General features: G+C 40.0%; 2 protein-coding genes and 9 non-coding genes across 50 annotated transcripts in view; 2 read left to right on the top strand and 9 right to left on the bottom strand.

Annotated features, from left to right (window-relative positions):
- Cep295 (centrosomal protein 295) overlaps nucleotides 1-6,618 on the top strand; it is a 37,849-nt gene extending 31,231 nt beyond the window's left edge. For 8 of the 32 annotated variants that reach the window (XM_087562653.1, XM_087562634.1, XM_087562631.1 and 5 more), the window contains exons 20-29: nucleotides 312-414; nucleotides 757-1,002; nucleotides 2,228-2,370; nucleotides 2,765-2,912; nucleotides 3,423-4,012; nucleotides 5,673-5,801; nucleotides 5,893-5,986; nucleotides 6,065-6,202; nucleotides 6,292-6,315; nucleotides 6,430-6,616. In XM_087562653.1, coding sequence (XP_087418779.1) covers nucleotides 312-414; nucleotides 757-1,002; nucleotides 2,228-2,370; nucleotides 2,765-2,912; nucleotides 3,423-4,012; nucleotides 5,673-5,801; nucleotides 5,893-5,986; nucleotides 6,065-6,202; nucleotides 6,292-6,315; nucleotides 6,430-6,482 — 1,668 coding nt within the window. In that variant the 3' untranslated portion in view covers nucleotides 6,483-6,616. 32 annotated transcript variants of the gene reach the window in all.
- Nucleotides 157-226, top strand: LOC120094474 (small nucleolar RNA U2-30). Its single transcript, XR_015628319.1, has one exon. It is a non-coding gene; the product is annotated as a small nucleolar RNA U2-30 (small nucleolar RNA).
- Nucleotides 6,539-16,609, bottom strand: Taf1d (TATA-box binding protein associated factor, RNA polymerase I subunit D). Of its 9 annotated transcripts, none has more exons than XM_087562617.1 (14): nucleotides 16,556-16,609; nucleotides 15,143-15,234; nucleotides 14,038-14,416; nucleotides 12,808-12,983; nucleotides 12,445-12,496; nucleotides 11,085-11,237; nucleotides 10,307-10,367; nucleotides 9,116-9,160; nucleotides 8,899-8,930; nucleotides 7,820-7,849; nucleotides 7,489-7,555; nucleotides 7,152-7,202; nucleotides 6,868-6,908; nucleotides 6,553-6,663 (listed from the first exon to the last, which is right to left on the bottom strand). In XM_087562617.1, the coding sequence occupies exons 2-7, from the start codon at nucleotides 15,211-15,213 to the stop codon at nucleotides 10,341-10,343; spliced, it is 858 nt and encodes a 285-aa protein (XP_087418743.1). In that variant the 5' UTR covers nucleotides 15,214-15,234; nucleotides 16,556-16,609; the 3' UTR covers nucleotides 6,553-6,663; nucleotides 6,868-6,908; nucleotides 7,152-7,202; nucleotides 7,489-7,555; nucleotides 7,820-7,849; nucleotides 8,899-8,930; nucleotides 9,116-9,160; nucleotides 10,307-10,340.
- Snora25b (small nucleolar RNA, H/ACA box 25B) lies at nucleotides 6,713-6,841 on the bottom strand. Its single transcript, XR_015628314.1, has one exon. It is a non-coding gene; the product is annotated as a small nucleolar RNA SNORA25 (small nucleolar RNA).
- On the bottom strand, nucleotides 7,003-7,124 carry LOC120094470 (small nucleolar RNA SNORA32). Its single transcript, XR_015628298.1, has one exon. It is a non-coding gene; the product is annotated as a small nucleolar RNA SNORA32 (small nucleolar RNA).
- On the bottom strand, nucleotides 7,333-7,405 carry Snord6 (small nucleolar RNA, C/D box 6). The gene has a single exon (XR_015628300.1). It is a non-coding gene; the product is annotated as a small nucleolar RNA Z40 (small nucleolar RNA).
- Nucleotides 7,620-7,752, bottom strand: Snora1b (small nucleolar RNA, H/ACA box 1B). Its single transcript, XR_015628303.1, has one exon. It is a non-coding gene; the product is annotated as a small nucleolar RNA SNORA1 (small nucleolar RNA).
- Nucleotides 7,950-8,086, bottom strand: LOC120094454 (small nucleolar RNA SNORA8). Its single transcript, XR_015628309.1, has one exon. It is a non-coding gene; the product is annotated as a small nucleolar RNA SNORA8 (small nucleolar RNA).
- Snord5 (small nucleolar RNA, C/D box 5) lies at nucleotides 9,003-9,074 on the bottom strand. Its single transcript, XR_015628318.1, has one exon. It is a non-coding gene; the product is annotated as a small nucleolar RNA SNORD5 (small nucleolar RNA).
- On the bottom strand, nucleotides 9,204-9,334 carry LOC148003959 (small nucleolar RNA SNORA18). The gene has a single exon (XR_015628308.1). It is a non-coding gene; the product is annotated as a small nucleolar RNA SNORA18 (small nucleolar RNA).
- On the bottom strand, nucleotides 10,463-10,590 carry LOC120094521 (small nucleolar RNA SNORA40). The gene has a single exon (XR_015628349.1). It is a non-coding gene; the product is annotated as a small nucleolar RNA SNORA40 (small nucleolar RNA).
- Nucleotides 16,610-16,634: the final 25 nt, after the last annotated feature.

Raw genomic sequence — 16,634 nt, 5'->3', positions numbered from 1 at the left:
ACAGCTTAAACAATTAGGGTCTGTCTATGGTGAGAGAAGGAAAGGGTGGTATGTGGGTGTATGGGCGTGCGTGTATGCATGTATCTCTGTGTGTGTGTGTGTGTGTGTGTGTGTGTGTGTGTGTGTGTGTGTGTGTGTGTGCGCGTGGTCATTTCTGAGCAATGATGAAAAGGTTTTAGTACTGAATTTTGTCACTATGAAGGTTTCTACACTTGATCTGAGCTCAGAATTGACAACTAGCAATGTAGATGATTTATGGTTTTTATAGATGTGTCATAATCATGATCTAATATTTCCCTTTTAAATTTTAGGTTGAAACACAAGAGATTTCTCAGGAGCTATTATCTTCAATGACTGTTTCTACTGGAAGCTTCTTAAGTTATGAAATCACAGATTTGAGCCTCACAGATCCAGGTACTAGCAGACTGTGTGAACATATTAAATGAGCTGCACTGTCTGGACTGCAGTGTGGTAATGGGGGGTGTGTCCAGGGGATTAGGTTTGGGGTAGAAACCATCTTGAGTCTACACAGAAAAAAGCATCAGTGTCTAATAGAATACAGTACTGAGTGATATTCTGAAAATGACAAAATCAAGTGTGCATTCTGGCACATTTTCCCTCTGAACAGCTCTCTTGGTTCCACCAATCTCAGCATTATGTATTGCTATGACGTATTATGTCAGTGAGGAGATACCCAGACATTAAATTACTATATTATAAATGTTAACTAAATGCTTTCATTGCATTCACTTTCAGAGTCATTTTCAGAACAGACAGAGCATCAAGAACAAGAATCCAGCAGTAAAGAGGAAGAGACAGGCTCTCTTAGCTGTGCAGTCCCTTCAACACAAGTTACTTATCAGCAGCAGCACTCCTTAGGCGCTCATAACTCCCTGTTGCCCACAGAGGAAGAAAATGCATCTGATCAGACACATGTTCATCAGATCATAGACAAGGATATAAATGAAGCAAATTTGATACCTGACAAAAGAGACTTTCAGGGTAAAATTATTTTAAAAGAATATTTGTATAACTTTTCTAGCTTTTCACCTTTCATGTTTTTTTAGCTTTAACTAATGTTTGAGCTTGGCCTGCACATCATTTGTACCACAGATAATATTGAGGGCATTTATGGAACGGGTATCTGAGAGTACTGTCTAACTGAAAAATATAAAGGGGCCAGTGAGAAGATGTCTTGGCATTTGTCTTAGTTAGGGCTTTACTACTAAAGGTACTACTTAGTTAGGTCATGGAACAGACATCATGACCAAGGCAACTCTGAAAAGGACAACATTTAACTGGGGCTGGCTTACAAGTTCAGGGGTTCAGTCCATTATCATCAAGGCAGGAGCATGGCAGCATCCAGTCAGGCATGGTGCAGGAGAAGCTGAGAGTTCTACATCTGAAGGCTGCTAGCAGAAGACTGACTTCCAGGCAGCTGAGAGTCCTAAAGCTCACACCCATAGTGACACATCTACTCCAACAGGGCCACATCTTCTAATAGTGCCACTCCCTGGGCCAAGCACATACAAACCATCACAGCATTAAAGGAACTTTCTATCAACCTGACACAGCTGAATGAATTCAGTCCATGGAACGCACGTTGGTGGAAGGAGAGAACTAACTTCTAGAGGTTACCTCTGACCTACATACAAGCACTATGGCAGGTGCACCATGGCATGTAGATGCGGATATACACAGAGAGAAATGAACTAATTTAATTTTTTAAATAAAAAAGTTTGAAGAGCCTAAAGAGAAGGACATCCATCTCCCTTTACCTTTAATCACCACAACTAAGGCAGGGATTTGGGCGGGATTTAGAGAGTTTGTTGCTGTGAGATCATGGGGAAGTTAATTTACTTACCTCTTTCATAAAAGAAGTTGAAATTAAGTAAGATATTACACATTAGCAACAGTACATGTGTCCTATAGCAACAAGGAAGAAACTTGGTAATGAAGTAAAGTTAAGTGAGTGCTCAGAGCCCTTACAGCTAAGTTTGTCTTAGGTGGCCTGCCATCCCTAATTAACCGTGGACGCCTCCTCATATCTGGGGAACAGCCATGGCTAGGCTAACTTTGAATGCATCTTATGAGCATGGAGAGCAAGTGGAAATAACCCTACTGTATTAGAAATGTGTAAACACTAGTGGGCATGTTCTCTGAGCATTCATTCCTGGGTTTCAGTGCAGGTTTTAAAATTAAACTTACTCTTTTTTTCTCCATAAAGTTCCAGCTGTGGACCTTGACTTTCCCGAATTGGAACACCTATTTCCACACTTGCATCGTCAGCTCTTTAAACCCTTAGAACCACATCTAGATCTTGACCTATCATCCCCTGGGACTTCTCAAGAAGACAGAGACTTTTACCAGGTATATTAGAGTTCAGTGCCGTGAATATTGATGGATGGGTAATTAAAAGGTGGAGACCAGTCACCTTGTTTTGTGGAATTTGTAGCTGAATGAGAAACTGCTTCACTCCCTTCAGCTATGTGTACACCTGGATAAAGGAGGTGTCCTGCTTATCAGTCAGTCATCCGGTTTATAGAAAACAGAGCAAGGAATCCATACAGTTCATCTTACAGGAATTTAGGTCATCAGCTACCAAGAAGGGTACCTGCTTCAGAATGGAGTTTCTTGAATCATCACAACTTATAACTGTAATGATAAAGTTGTAATTAAGGAAAAATAATGTCAAAGGAGTAGGGTGGATTTGACTAGTAATATAGGATCAGTATTTCAGCCTTTTTTTTCTTACTTTTCTCAGCAGAACTCAGAATCTTCATCTGAAAAACACGTTAAGGCGTTGTCCACAAGTACACTCTGTTTCACAGCGCTGACAGCTGGCTCGCATTCTCCTAACTCAAGACTGAACCAGCAACTGGACGTTAACCTGGCTCATGCTACAACTGAGGGTGTGTGACTAAGTTAAGTGAGGGAGCTAAATCAACATGAAGATTCTATCCCACTTCTGTGGCCTTTATGCCTCTCACCTTCTCATCTGTCCCTCTCTGGTTCTCAGCATCAGAGGTTCTATTCATTTAAGCAATGGAATATATACTTGACTTAGACGTGTGCAAGACTGAGTCTCCACAATCAGAAATCCCTTTTGTCCCACCTGACCTACTGTAGCTCTATCTTTCTAGAGCCTTGTATGTACACACACACTCAGGTGCCTGAGCAAGCGTGCACCTCTGTTTTGTTCAGAATTTTCGTGGGAATAAGCATGGATTATTAGACATTACATGGGTTTTTTTGTGAAAATTACTGACCATTGGATTTATTGTATGTTTATACACATCATCTTTTTCTTCTAAAACTGAAAGTCATAAAACTTATTTACAATTTACTTAAAATGCATCTCTCTATCCAGTATTGACTTTGTGGTTTTTTTGGTTTTTTGTTTTTGTTTTTTTTTAATGCAGGATCTGAACAATCTTTTCAACAGCTTCTACCAGAATTCTCTTCACAGGAAAGCCAACATACTGATCTACCAAGTATTTACAGCATTGAAGCAAGAGGTACTTCCCAAAGCATGGAAAATCAGAACTATTCTGAAATACTACAAAAGAAGAAAAAAAGTATCTATTTCCAGCCCTCGACAGAGAATTTGAGTCCAGCCTGCAGTTCATCTGATACTACTCTATTTGATCAGTTACACCCGCAGCACAGCACTCCATGTGGTTCTGTCTCCAGTGAGGGCTCAGTCAAACAATTAGAAGGCAGAGAAGAAATGCTGGGTTTTGAAGAACTGTCAAGAAGAGCAGTTCCAATGTCACAGAGACTCACTGAAGATGAAAATGTAGTTTTACCTATAAACCCATATGTAGGAACAGTGGAGATGGAAACTTCAATTCAGGGGTCTAATTCATTGAGTATTCAAAATGAAAAGCCCATTCAGAATGTAATTAAAACTGAAACTACAAAAGCTGTAAGAAATGTATGTCAGCTAGCACAAGAAGAACACATGTTGAAATCTGAGTCGTGTCCATTCCGGAGACCTATTCCAGTGTGGGTAAGTTAATTCATCTTCATTAGAAAACTTCCATTTTTTAGCTCAGCATGTACAGAGGCTGCTTACTTAGTTCCAACTTTAGTTAAAAACATGTGGTTTTTCACGACTATTATTGACTGGAAGAATGCCAGCGATCACAAATAGTGGTGTTTAATATTGAGTTATACTAGTGGTTTTATATTAATAATGGCAATAATAAAGTTAATAGCCCCAAAAATAGATGATACACCAGCTAAATGTAAGGAGAAAATTTTCAGATCTACTAATGTTCTTGCATGGACTAAATTACCAGCTAGGGGTGGGTATACAGTTCATCCTGTTCCTGCTTCTACTATTGATGAGGGTAGAAGGAATGAGGGAGGTAGAAGTCAAAAACTTGTGTTATTCATTCATGGAGATGCTATATTAGGGGCTCCAATTATTAGTGGAACAAGCCAGTTTTCAAAGCTCCCAATCATTATTGGTATTACTAAGAGGAAAATACCAGATGTGTGAGGTTACAATAATGTTATGAGTTTGGTCATATTGTGCCCAATTGTCCTAATTCAGCTCAGATTAGGAATGCTTAGAGCTGTTCTCACTATTCCTGCTTAGGCACCAAATAAGAGAGTTCCAATACCTCTTTTTTATTTACATTTCAAATGTTACTTTTTCCCCTGGTTTCTAGGACATAAGCCCCCTATACCCCCCCTAACCTTCTTCTATAAGGGTGCCCCCCATTCCCCTACATTGGGGGATAGAGGGGGGATCCAGCCTTGGCAGGACCAAGGGGCTTCTCCTCCCATTGGTGCCCAACAAGGCCATCCTCTGCCACATATGCAGCTGGAGCCATGGATCTGTCCATGTGTAGTTTTTGGTCCCTTGGAGCTCTGGTTGGTTGGCATTGTTGTTATGGTAAGTGTTTGCCACTCTATTTGACATGCCAGCTTCATCAATCTTAACTAGTTTCAGTGGCCCTTTTTGGTTGGGAGACTTTTAAGAACTGCTTCTATTTCTTTTGGAGTTATAGGGTTGTTTAGATGGCTTATTTGTTCCCATTTCCTCCTGATTTTCCAGTATAGGCTTTTGTAATAGGATCTGATTTTTTTTTCCCCTCAGATTCTGTTATGTCTCCTAGGGGTAAGGGTTTATCTAGGATTTTGTTTTCTATTCTGTTTTACATAGTGTTTGTTTCTTAATCTTTTGGGGTTTCCCACTCTTCAAGAGCTATTCCTCTTCTGGCTACATTTTAAGTTTACATTTAGATTTTGTGAATACTTTTCATCCCTACCTAAAATAGGTTGAAAGTGTCCAGTTAGTAAGGATGCAGGCCAGATAAGCTACACTGATTTGGGATAGTGTGCATACTTTTGGGTGAAATGGGCTGTTCACCTGCATCCTGTGAGAGTTTTCAGCCTGACATATGCTTATTGTGAATATTTAAATTGTGGACAGTTTCTAAAAGTCATTGAAAGTCTACATTCACCTTCTAAATTAAACTAGAGTAAAAATTGAACAAAAACCCAGGCAGGCCAAGGACAGGAGTTAACCTAAGAGCTTTTCATGACAGGGTGTGACACTCCTGCACAGACACACACAATGGAATGCAGATAGGCAGATGTGTATGAGTTCCATATAAGCATTATGCAGGACAGTTCCTCACTTTCACTTGTTAAAACAGGAAACAGAAACTGGTTATGGCATAATGGAAGAACCAGATCTCACTCTATTGAGTACGAGTGACATCAGCATCACTGACACAGATCTTGCAAACTTAACCATTGAAGACAATGAAGCACAGTGTTCTCAGGTAAATGCCTTCACCAGAGCTGCTAGACCAGGCTGTTCATGGGGCTGCTGATGCTGGGAGGAAAACAAGCCAATAACTTTCTTACTAATAGGCAGGTGCAGTGCAGCCTTCGTCTTCAGTGGAAACCACCTTTTGTGGAGCTGCATCAGAGCCTTGGGCGGACCAACCCACAGTGGCATCTTCAGGTACCTCCCTTATAAGCCTGATACAACATCCACTGATGATGAGGTGAAACCATGAATAACTTTTTTCAAATATTACAGCTATACCAGGTAGTTTGGGGGAAGCATTCATGAAAAGAAAAAAGACATTTATGGAACGATCCTACCAGAGACAGAGAGAGATCTGGAATAAAACTCCGCTCCCTCAAGCCAAAGTATCCAAAGAGAAGCTATCTACAAGTATGTTCTACTGTATGATCTACAGTAGAGATTTAAGTATTTAAGCTTAAGTATTTTTTAGACTCAACCCATTAATCACTGCTTTTCAGGTTCATCCTTGAGCCACCTGAAAGGTTAGTGTCAAGGAAGAAAGGCTACCTGAGCCCTCGTGTACCAAAAGGCTTTTTTTGCTTGCTTCTAGTGTTTTGCTACATGTGCCTATCTAATTACACAAATTTCTCTTACAGAGGCTGTTAGTGGAGATGAAACAGCAAAGAGAAACAGGAGCCAGTGTATATAAGTATGAAGACAAGCTGTTTTTCTACAGAAAGCACAAGTCAAGCCAAAAATACATACTGACTTCCTACAAATTGTGTTAAGGGTTCTTTTTTAATGTATAAAATTATTTATTGTCAATAAATTTTTATTTAAGTGGTTGGTTTGATTTCTTTGCTGTCCATCCAGGCACTCTGAAAATAGCCCTAAAAGAGACAAAATGAAATTAATGATAAATTGTGATTCAGGGAAATGCATGTTATCTTCTCAGAAAAACAGCACTATCACAAAGTGCATGGTCTGCTCTGTGAAGAACATCAATCTTTGGTCACAGCGTTAAGAGCTTTTGGTTTTACAGCCACCAAGCCCTCTTTGAAATGACCTTCGCTACCCGCTTCCCATACACATACCTTTCCTCAAGGGCATCCAGTTGTGCTTTTTATTTTTAGCCCTGCATAATAAGAACATGGGAGTAATGGGATGAGTAGTCAGTATTCTAGAACCATCTACATATAAAGTAACAACTGGATAAAGATTTGCTCAAAAAATGTTCCCAACAGGTTAAGTGCTACTCAAGTAGCATATGGAAAACCTAATGGGAATTTTTCTTTATGGTCATGTCCACAGCAAATGAGAAACTGCATTCTAAAAGCCTTGGTAATGACCATTGTAAAAATAAATGGCTATTACTTGCCTCTTTTATCTGTCTTTTCCAACAGTCATTGGCAACTTCTAAGTTCTTAGCCTGTGGGAGAAAATGTGTTTCAAAGAATTAAAATTTTTAATTCTACATGATGCCAGATTCAAAGAATATTCCCACAGTTTAGGGGAGTCAGTCAGCAGGTCTGCATACACAGAATCTATCTACCCAACACAGATGTTCAGAAAGGCTACTTTCATTCAGCCCATTCAGAGCAGTTGAACATTTTGCCCATCATCACAACATCATTTATGGTAGTACTGTTCTTTTCAAATCTTAGCAGTGAATTTCAGTATTATCATCTCACAAGGTTTCAAAGTCCACATCTTACCAGAAGATTTGTGGATTTCTTCAATTTACTTTAATTTAGGGACCCTTCTTCAATTAGCTTTAAAAACCTGTAAGATTGGTCATAAGAAAATATAAAATGAATTGACATGTCTTCACTGGAGGGTAGTAGACAAATGTTGCAGGTCTCATTGTCACCACTGTCATTTAATCTGCTGTGATGGAAGCATGACCTGTATCTTAATGTAGCCACATTGACACTGGACACTGGCCAACAACAATGCCCATTTTTATGTACAATGAGGCTTAGTTCTTGAGTCTCATACGTGTCATCTACTCAAGTAAAGACAGCTAGAAACAGAAAAATGTCTTACCATTTTAAGGTAGGTTTCCCTTGTGACACCCTAGGAAGAAAAGGAATGGTTCACTCAGCAGGCAACCAAGTTTTAAAGACCAATTATTCCCCAGAACCCACATCCAGAAGAAATATGTACATATGAAATAAACTGTATCATTAGAAATACCAGGTTTAACATGCACAAAGCCAAGAAACCAACGATGCCAGATAATGAATTTCTATCGCACTGTCTTTTGAACACCCAACAGGAAAGAACTGCTGAGTGCAGATACCATGCAGTGCAAAGTCTTTATAGCACTCTCAATCCCTGTGCTAATAAAGAAGCTAACTTTTTAAATGTTAACATAAATTCACATTCTGAGGGGGCTAAAGGTGGACAGGAAATTTAGAGTTCCATCTCAGCCAAAATCCCCCACAAATGGAAAAAGTGCTCAAATCAAAAGATTTAATGTTCTTTGTACATACATTCATGCACACATACTGATGATTGATTACCTTCCTTGATCACACTATCCACCTTAGAGTTTCTCACTAAAGTCAGAACTTCCAGATTCAGCTACCGTATCTACCTGGTTGCTACGGTTTTGAACTATATATCCACTGTGCCATTTACCTAACCAAGAATTTTATTTTCTGAGAAGTTTCCCTGCTTCCCACATCAGACTCCTATAATTACAGGTGTGGAACTAGTACATGGTTTCTTTTAAAAAGAACTCAATATCCCTACTGAATGAGCATTTCTCTAATCATTTTAATCTGGAATCTAAAAGATGAACTAGCCTAGCACAAAGTACTTTTTTAAAAAAGATTTATTTATTTTATGTCTCTGAGTACACTGTCGCTGTCTTCAGACACACCAGATCCCCATTAACAGATGGTTGTGAGCCACCGTGTGGTTGCTAGAATTTGAACTCAGGACCTCTGGAAGAGCAGTCAGTGCTCCTAACCACTGAACCATCTCTCCAGCCCAAGAAAGTACTTCCTAGCTTGTACACACAGAGCAAATGTTCTTGCTGAGAACTTACACATTACCCCTGGAGATTTTTAATTTATCATATTAAAACCCAACAGAAATCTAGTTTTATACTTACTTACCAACATCTCTGTAGAGTCTTTCATGTCCATTCCTGGAGAACAGTACATATGACTTTATTAGAAACTACAGTTAAAGTTTACTCCAACCTAACACCTGTAACCAGTTCTGTCAGAATTAAATTTTAGTTCATGTCTGTATCATACAGCAGTTGAACAGTTTAATTCATCATCTGAACTGTAGCTATACTTCCCCAAAATTGCAGTTACTAAAACTCACCTAACACTCAGAATCCTAATCTTTATGAAGGAAATGCCAGTGCTTCTAGAAACAAAACCAAAATTGCACATCAGTTTTGTACTTTGTTAGCTGTCTTGTAGTTCCTTCCCACAGACCTAACAAACAGTCCTGCGAGTCAAGCAAAACCACAAGTTACTATATGAGGCGTTTCCAACGATGTGTGGCTACTAACGAAGCCCCATCGGGATAGACCTCAAAAGCATCCAACAATCATGAAGCTCTCTCTCCAGCTACCTTTTATGGACGTCTATTAATAGGAACTTAGGAAATCACAAAGTAATCTCAGGAGATTTGCCTAGCTTAAGCTTAAGGTTATACATTCTTACAGTCCGGAGCTCTCAAACTCACTTTTACTGTACAGGGATTTTAATCCAGCAACATGGTTACGCTGGCTGGAATACTGACATACCCTTAGCACATACATAACTAGAAACAACCCATGTTCAAAAGAAGTCTAATTGAGTGGCAGACAAAATGACAGATTTAAAGACAGGTGCAGAAAGAACAAGCTAGACACAGGTAAATACAGAATATGCCAAGAGAGAGGAGCCCAAAATATCAGAACAAATTGCAAGGTAGTTTGAGGCAGAAGTCAATCTAAATCAGTCACCTTGTTAGAGTATGAACCACAACAGCTTTGTTAAACCAGACAAAAATTCAGTAAGAACAAGAAAAGTGTGAGATTATTTATTCAGCAGTTAAGTCTCAGAGGCTGAAAACATTCTAGGCCTAAATCAGATTGTGCAGAGGCTAGAAGCTTCCAAGACTAGGCCTTCATTTAGCAAAAAGGCAGTAAGGCTCAGAGACAATTACATCAGGCAGATTAAAGATAATTTAAGTGCCAGCATAAAACTGAATTTTCATGAAGAGCCTTATGGGCAACCTGATTTTTTAGAATAGTACCTATTTTAGTTAACTCATACTTTTCAAACATTATTATTTGTGATGTTACAAATTTGTTATAATTTATAAACCATGCTTGAGAAAAGTTTATAATATTATAAATTGAGTATAAGACCTTATAGCCTTCTTTACTTATCTCAGTTCAAATTATTGATTCTAATGTTCTAGGATTTCCTAAGGATTGGAGTACTCTAAAACTTTCATAGAAATAGCATCACTTACTTCAAGCTAACATACTGTGAAGATGTAAATTGACATGCTACTTACAACACTGAAACAAACATCCATTCATGGGCATCTTTTAACTGACTTCAGAATGAAGGCAAGCCTTTAAAGAAAGGAATATTCATCTATCATTACCTTTATAGGATAAATCACACAGAACATTGCTAGAAACAGCCTCATCAGTAACACCGTTGTGCTTATATTCCTTCTTGTATGTATCAAAACTCATACTGAACAATGAGTTCTGGGTTGCAAAAGAGGATTTGTTTTTTGCACCTGTCAACCTGCCTTTGTCCAACAGCTGAACAAAAACAAACACAAGTGCTAGCCAACAAAGCTGTATGTATATACTGGCACAAGGCCAGTGTTACAAGGTAAGAACACTCTTGTAGATAGAATTGTGGTTCAGCTCACATCACCCCCACAATAGCTAATTACCATCCTGTAACTTGAGATCCACAGGCCATGGTGCATACTCCACACATATGCATGTAGGCAAAATACACAAATATGAAGTAATTCTTTTTTATAAGTTAGTTTGGGCTAAGCACTGAAGAGGCTGGAGTTCTTGAAACTAGCCACATATAGGATTTTTGTTAGCATTTTCCTTCCAGAAAAGTCGTACTTGCTGTAATAGAATAATCCCTATAGGAAGGATTTCTTACTCTGAAATCAGCACTGAAAAGAGCTTTCCCAAGTGTTTTGCTAGCTCCCCCCAGCAAGTTTATTTTCTTTCCCAGATTGTTCAGTGATTTTTGTTCCTTCATCTTCTTGACATACACAAGACAATCCCGTGCTCTTTACCTTCCTCGATACTCACATGTTCACCTCCTTTCCAGGACCTCCTGTTCCCTCTCTGTGTGGCATCCTTGGCTTTGCTCTTTTTAGAGAATGCAGATTCTTTCTTAATCTTTTCTTGTTCTAAGTTTCTCTTCCTTGGGAATTCTGTACTTATTATAAAGCAACTGTCTTCCTGCATTTAAAAGAAAAATTAGTAACTAAACTCACCACTGACTGTGGGTTAGTATAAATCTTTTTTTTTAAATTTATTATCTATTTATTATATACAGTGTAGGTGCTTTCAGAAGTGGGCATCAGTCCCATTACAGATGGTTGTGAGCCACCATGTGGTTGCTGGGACTTGAACTCAGGACCTCTGGAAGAGCAGTCAGTGCTCTTAACCCAGTACTGAGTCATCTTTCAGCCCACAAGTATAAATCTATTCCTCACTACACCAGCACTATTTTCTCATTTGACTGCACACCAGACTTGCTAAATGTTATTTTATCAGGAGCTAGAGATGGTTCAGTGGCTAAGCACACTGGATTTTCACAGGGCTAGAGAGATGCCTCAGCAGTTAAGTAAGAGCAGTGGCTGTTCTTTCAGGAGTCCTGCCTTCAATTCCCAACAACAACATGGTGGCTCATAACCATCTGTAATGTGACCTGGTGCCCTCTTCCATTAATCAGGTATACATTCAGATAGAACACTCACACTTATAAAAACAAAAATACAAAAATAATCCACAACATTGTCTTCTTTTCTTACTGCAAAGGACTAAGAAAATTCTATGCACCCACAATGTGCACCAAAATTCCAGTTTAAGGGATCCAACTGCACCTCTTCTAGCCTACCCAGACACCAACATACACCTGGTGAATTTTTAGTGTTAATATTGGAGCCAGGCACGGGCACCATTTTGTAAGCCAGTAATAGCAGAGCAAAAACTTTGCTATAGGTTAATCCACTAGGTTGTGGTCAAGAGGCCAGACCAAATTCTGGACTCCATAAATGTATACTCATACCAACATGCAGATACATACATACCCTATACACAAATATTCAAAGCTTGAGTTATAACTCAGCAGTATGCCTTGTCATTAATGCAGGCAAGGCTCTGAACCCCAATACTTGGAGCTAAGAGGAAGAGCCACAAAAACATAAAAAGCCCTCGGTACCAAATATCCTAAATAGTAAGCAGTTTCACTCTTAAAAGTTTAAATGAGGGGCTGGGGATTTAGCTCAGTGGTAGAGCGCTTGCCTAGGAAGCGCAAGGCCCTGGGTTCGGTCCCCAGCTCCGAAAAAAAGAACCAAAAAAAAAAAAAAAGTTTAAATGAAATTTCCAAATAGTATATAACTTCTACATTCCGTAAATGAGATAATAAAACTCGGCCACTTACAACCAACTTAATATCACATTCAGACTGAGGATCTGTTGCTTCATCTTCAGTTCTGTAACATGAAATGAAATGAGCCATTTAGTCATTAGTCACCTAGTATTCGGATATCGCTGAAACCAAAGAAAACCACTACCTTCCCAAACTGATGTCCTATGCACATACCTCAGAGTAAACAATCCTAAATTTACTAGAAGTTATGATTACTATTGCAGAATCTTATAAGATACTCATTTTATAGATGGCACTTGCCTTTAATCCCAGCACTCGGTACATGTGTGTTCAGCCCTAGCCAGCTATACAGTAGTGAGACTGTCTTTAAATGAGCTTAGAGAACTACAAGTTCCATGGACAAATCCAACTTACGACGGCTCTTCAATAGGAGAAAGCGGACCATCATCATCCATGTACTTGTGTCTACGGCTGTCAAAGTCTTCCTTTTCTAAATCTTCCCCAGCATGCATTTGGCTCAAGCATTCCTTAAGGTGGTGTTCATACTTGAGTTTTTCAATGTGGTGAAAAAATCCTCTTGCAACTGCTTGCTGCAAGTTAGAAAACACAATTCCTTAAATATTAAAACATCAAATACTTAATCAAGCTTGACACTATACCAAGGGGCTGGACAATGGCTTGCTGTTCATCAAAGGGACCAGATCTGAATGCACAGAAACCATGTAAATGCTCTGTGCATGACGGTTCCAGACTTGGGGAGTGAAGACAGTACATAGGAACAAGGTGAATAGGAAGATGCTATGTCTGCATGTGCACACACAAAGAAAAACGCAAAGCAGACACTAATTCAACCATTCTAATCATTTAACATTTAATGCTCAAACACCTGAAAAACCTGAGTAGCTGGCTACTTGGGTTTTCTCCCCTGCTCTTGTCCTAGTTAACCTAACTGTCAATTTGACACAGAATAACCTGAGAATGGATCCTCAACCAAGACACTGCTTTATTTTTGGATAGTGGTTGCCTAGATTGTGGGCATTACCATTACAAGCAAGGGCTCTAGGCTAACAGTACACATGAGCAGCAGCTTCCTTCATGGTCCTATTCTCCACCTTTCTTAGGTTCTTCAAAAACTGGGCCTTAAGAAGTGATTCCATACCTGCTCACCGTGTAATGTCACGTTTCACTACTGCTGAAAAAAAAGTTGGGTATGATATGCTTCAGTTGTTTGAAGGGACTCTGTATAAGGAAACTTGGAGTACAACTACCTTAATCTGTGTGACACTGATAAATAATGGTTGTGGTTATTTCTCTCACTAGTGATACAGGTGAGATGAAGAATGGAGCACTTTGCATAGATCTGTTCCAGGTGTCCCTCAGACAATTAAGAATGGCCAACAAGGGCTGGAGAGACGGTTCAGTGGTTAAGAGCACTGACTGCTCTTCCAGAGGTCCTGAGTTCAAATTCCAGCAACCACATGGTGGCTCACAACCATCTGAAATGGGGATCCTATGCCTTCTGGTGTCTGAAGACAGCTACAGTGTATTTATATATAATCAATCTTTTAAAAGAAAAAAGAATGACCAACAAACCATTCCATCCTACTTAATGTATTCACCTACATTAAAAAAAAAATCACTCACCTCATATGTTAAAATTTTCTTCCAAGGTAAAGTCTTTCTTCCACTTTCAGATTCTAAGAATGGAAACACAGCTCCTTTGTCTTTAATTTGTTTTGCATCTATTTGTGACCTTCTAATGTTCCTCGTTCCAGATGGTCTTCCTTGTCGTCTTAACTTTGGCTTATATTTTCTCTTTTTCCTCTTTTTCCTTTTCTTTTTCTTAAATCTTTCAAAAATAGCCTTTAAAGTCAAAGGCCTTGGTTCTAGAGAAGAGTCACTTGATGAATCTGTTTCAACACTTGCAAGTGAAGGAACACATTTCACAGTAGGGATTCTTTGCTTTCTTGTAGGTGAAGGAACACACTGTGTTTTAAATAAGCTGCTATTGGATGAGTCATCACTAAAACAAAAGTTAAATTGCATTACTGAATTACCACTAGATATAATTAATCCCCCAGGAGTGGCAAGGCCATTCTCCCAGGCAGCTCACAATCATGCATCCCTTCAGTTTCACAGCTCCCACACCTAAGAGCACCAGAATAGACACGCAATCCACTCTAAAAAACATGTTAAAAGTACATGTTCCAAGTACAATCCCCTAAAATCATACCCAGCATTTCAGAATGAACTCAGTACCAGTTAACCACCGTGTCCTTACTATTTTATATAAAACAAGACAGTTTTTTAAAAAGATTTATTTATTTTATGCATATGAACACACTGTAGCTGTCTTCAGACACACCAGAAGAGGGCATCAGATCCCATTACAGATGGTTGTGAGCCACCATGTGGTTGCTGGGAATTGAACTCAGGACCTCTGGAAGAGCAGTCAGTGCTCTTAACCGCTGAGCCGTCTCTCCAGCCCCACAAGACAGTTTTTTTAACGATTAGTCAAGCTAATAATATGTTAATCTTCAGCTTTTCCATGTTTTATGGACAAGCAATACAAATAAAACTCCCCAGCACTCAAATATGCTGGACTGCAGGGTGTGGTGACATGCCTTTAATCCCAACTCTTGGGAGGTAGATAGGCAGGATTATCTGGGTGAGGTCAGCCATGGCTCTATTTATTGAGACCCTCCTCAAAATAAATTGAACATTTGGACTGAATCTATAGTTTACCTACCTTTGATTTCCAATGTCCCCATCTCTATCCGATGTCACACAGTCAACAGAATCCACCTCTGATTGAGCCATCACTTTGCTTTACCCAGTTTTCTGCAATTACAAATTTCAATGATGCCCCTTCACATACACAGCATTCTAATAGAAAGTTCAACACACTCCTTACCACTATGTCAGTTTCTGTAAAAATCCCTATGGATCCTACATTTCAGATCTACTTTTGAAGCCCTTAAGTGAGCTAAGCAGAGCTCCTCTGCTTTTCCAGATTTCAGTTCCCACAACGGGTTGCTTACGATTGTAAGCAGTTCACTCCAGCTCCATGAGGCTACGGCACTTTGCCTTCCAGAGTACTCACACACATAGCATACATTCCACAGAATGTGGAAGCAAACCACATTCCAATGTAGTTTGTTTTCTCTCTAAAAATCTGCCCACTTTGCTTTAACCACCACATAGCCTCACATAGTAATATAGCATTTCTAATTCCAATCTGGGCTGCCCACTAGACACTAAAATAAGCATCAGTTCGGGTAGTTGGGATACTAACAGCGTGTACAAGAACCTTTAGATTAGGGTTGGAAAGATGGCCTAGTAGTTAAGAGTACTGCCAATGGACTAAGAGCTCTTCAATGGTCTTAAGATTAGACTCGCAGCACCCACATGGCAGCTTAAAAATAGCTGTAACCATTCCTAAGAGAGTCGATATCCCTCTTGTGGGCTGTGAGCACTGCATGCACGTGTGTAAAAGTAAGAAGTAGGTAAGAGGGCCACTTGTGCTAAGGAGAAAAAAACTTCAAAAGTTAACTTAGGCTACACAAATCCTAGAACTAAACTAATCACAGTTTTCAAGGCTAAGAAAAACAGGTGATTATGTCCTTAGATTGCAAAATACCCACTGCATGAACTGCCTTTTTAAATTAACCCACCAAAACTGAAATTTCAGGTTGGCCTTTTTGCACCCACTATACACCTGTGGATAGATCCGAAGATAATCACTGTAGAACCCTATCTAGGAACCACTCCTACCTGAATGCTCCTTTCAAATTCGCGACTGCAAGCTTTGGAGGCCACGTGGTGAGCTGAGTCCAACCTGTGCCGTGGGCCGGCTGACAAGACCCTTACTTAAGCACGTAAGATATGTGGGCAGGCAGCACACGACCGCTTAAAGACACTAAAAACGCCTTCCAGGCCCAGAACACCTCGGCCTCTCCCAACAGCGACTCCGAGCCTCGCGCGGTCTGCGGAAGGCCGGAGCCTGGCCCGCTCCGCTGCTCCTAGGCCTACGAGAGCGCCGTTTCCGCGCGGACAGCCGCCTAAGGAGCCCGCCCTGCGGCCCCCATGGTCCCCGCGGTCCCGGCGACCCCGCCCGGTCGGCCGCGGTAGACCGGAGCACCCCAGACGAACAACCGTTTACCTCTTTCGCCGCGCCGAAAAGAGCGCTCTCGCGCCCAGCAGCCTGACTAGGACTAGGATGAAATCTCGCGTGAGGGCAC

Source organism: Rattus norvegicus, chromosome 8 (assembly GCF_021556685.1).
Source record: "Rattus norvegicus strain SHRSP/BbbUtx chromosome 8, alternate assembly SHRSP_T2T, whole genome shotgun sequence".
NCBI classification, from domain to species: Eukaryota; Metazoa; Chordata; class Mammalia; order Rodentia; family Muridae; genus Rattus; species Rattus norvegicus.
The sequence above is the reverse complement of the archived record's forward strand: the minus strand, read 5'-3'. Positions and strand labels throughout refer to the sequence as shown.

Coding starts and splice junctions, on each gene's coding strand:
- Taf1d (XM_087562617.1), bottom strand. CDS start 15,213: ATGGCTCAATCAGAGGTGGATTCTGTTGACTGTGTGACATCGGATAGA. Junction 14,417..15,142: donor GGGGACATTGGAAATCAAAG/GTAGGTAAACTA, acceptor CTTTTGTTTTAG/TGATGACTCATCCAATAGCA. Junction 11,238..12,444: donor AATGTGATATTAAGTTGGTT/GTAAGTGGCCGA, acceptor TTTTAAATGCAG/GAAGACAGTTGCTTTATAAT.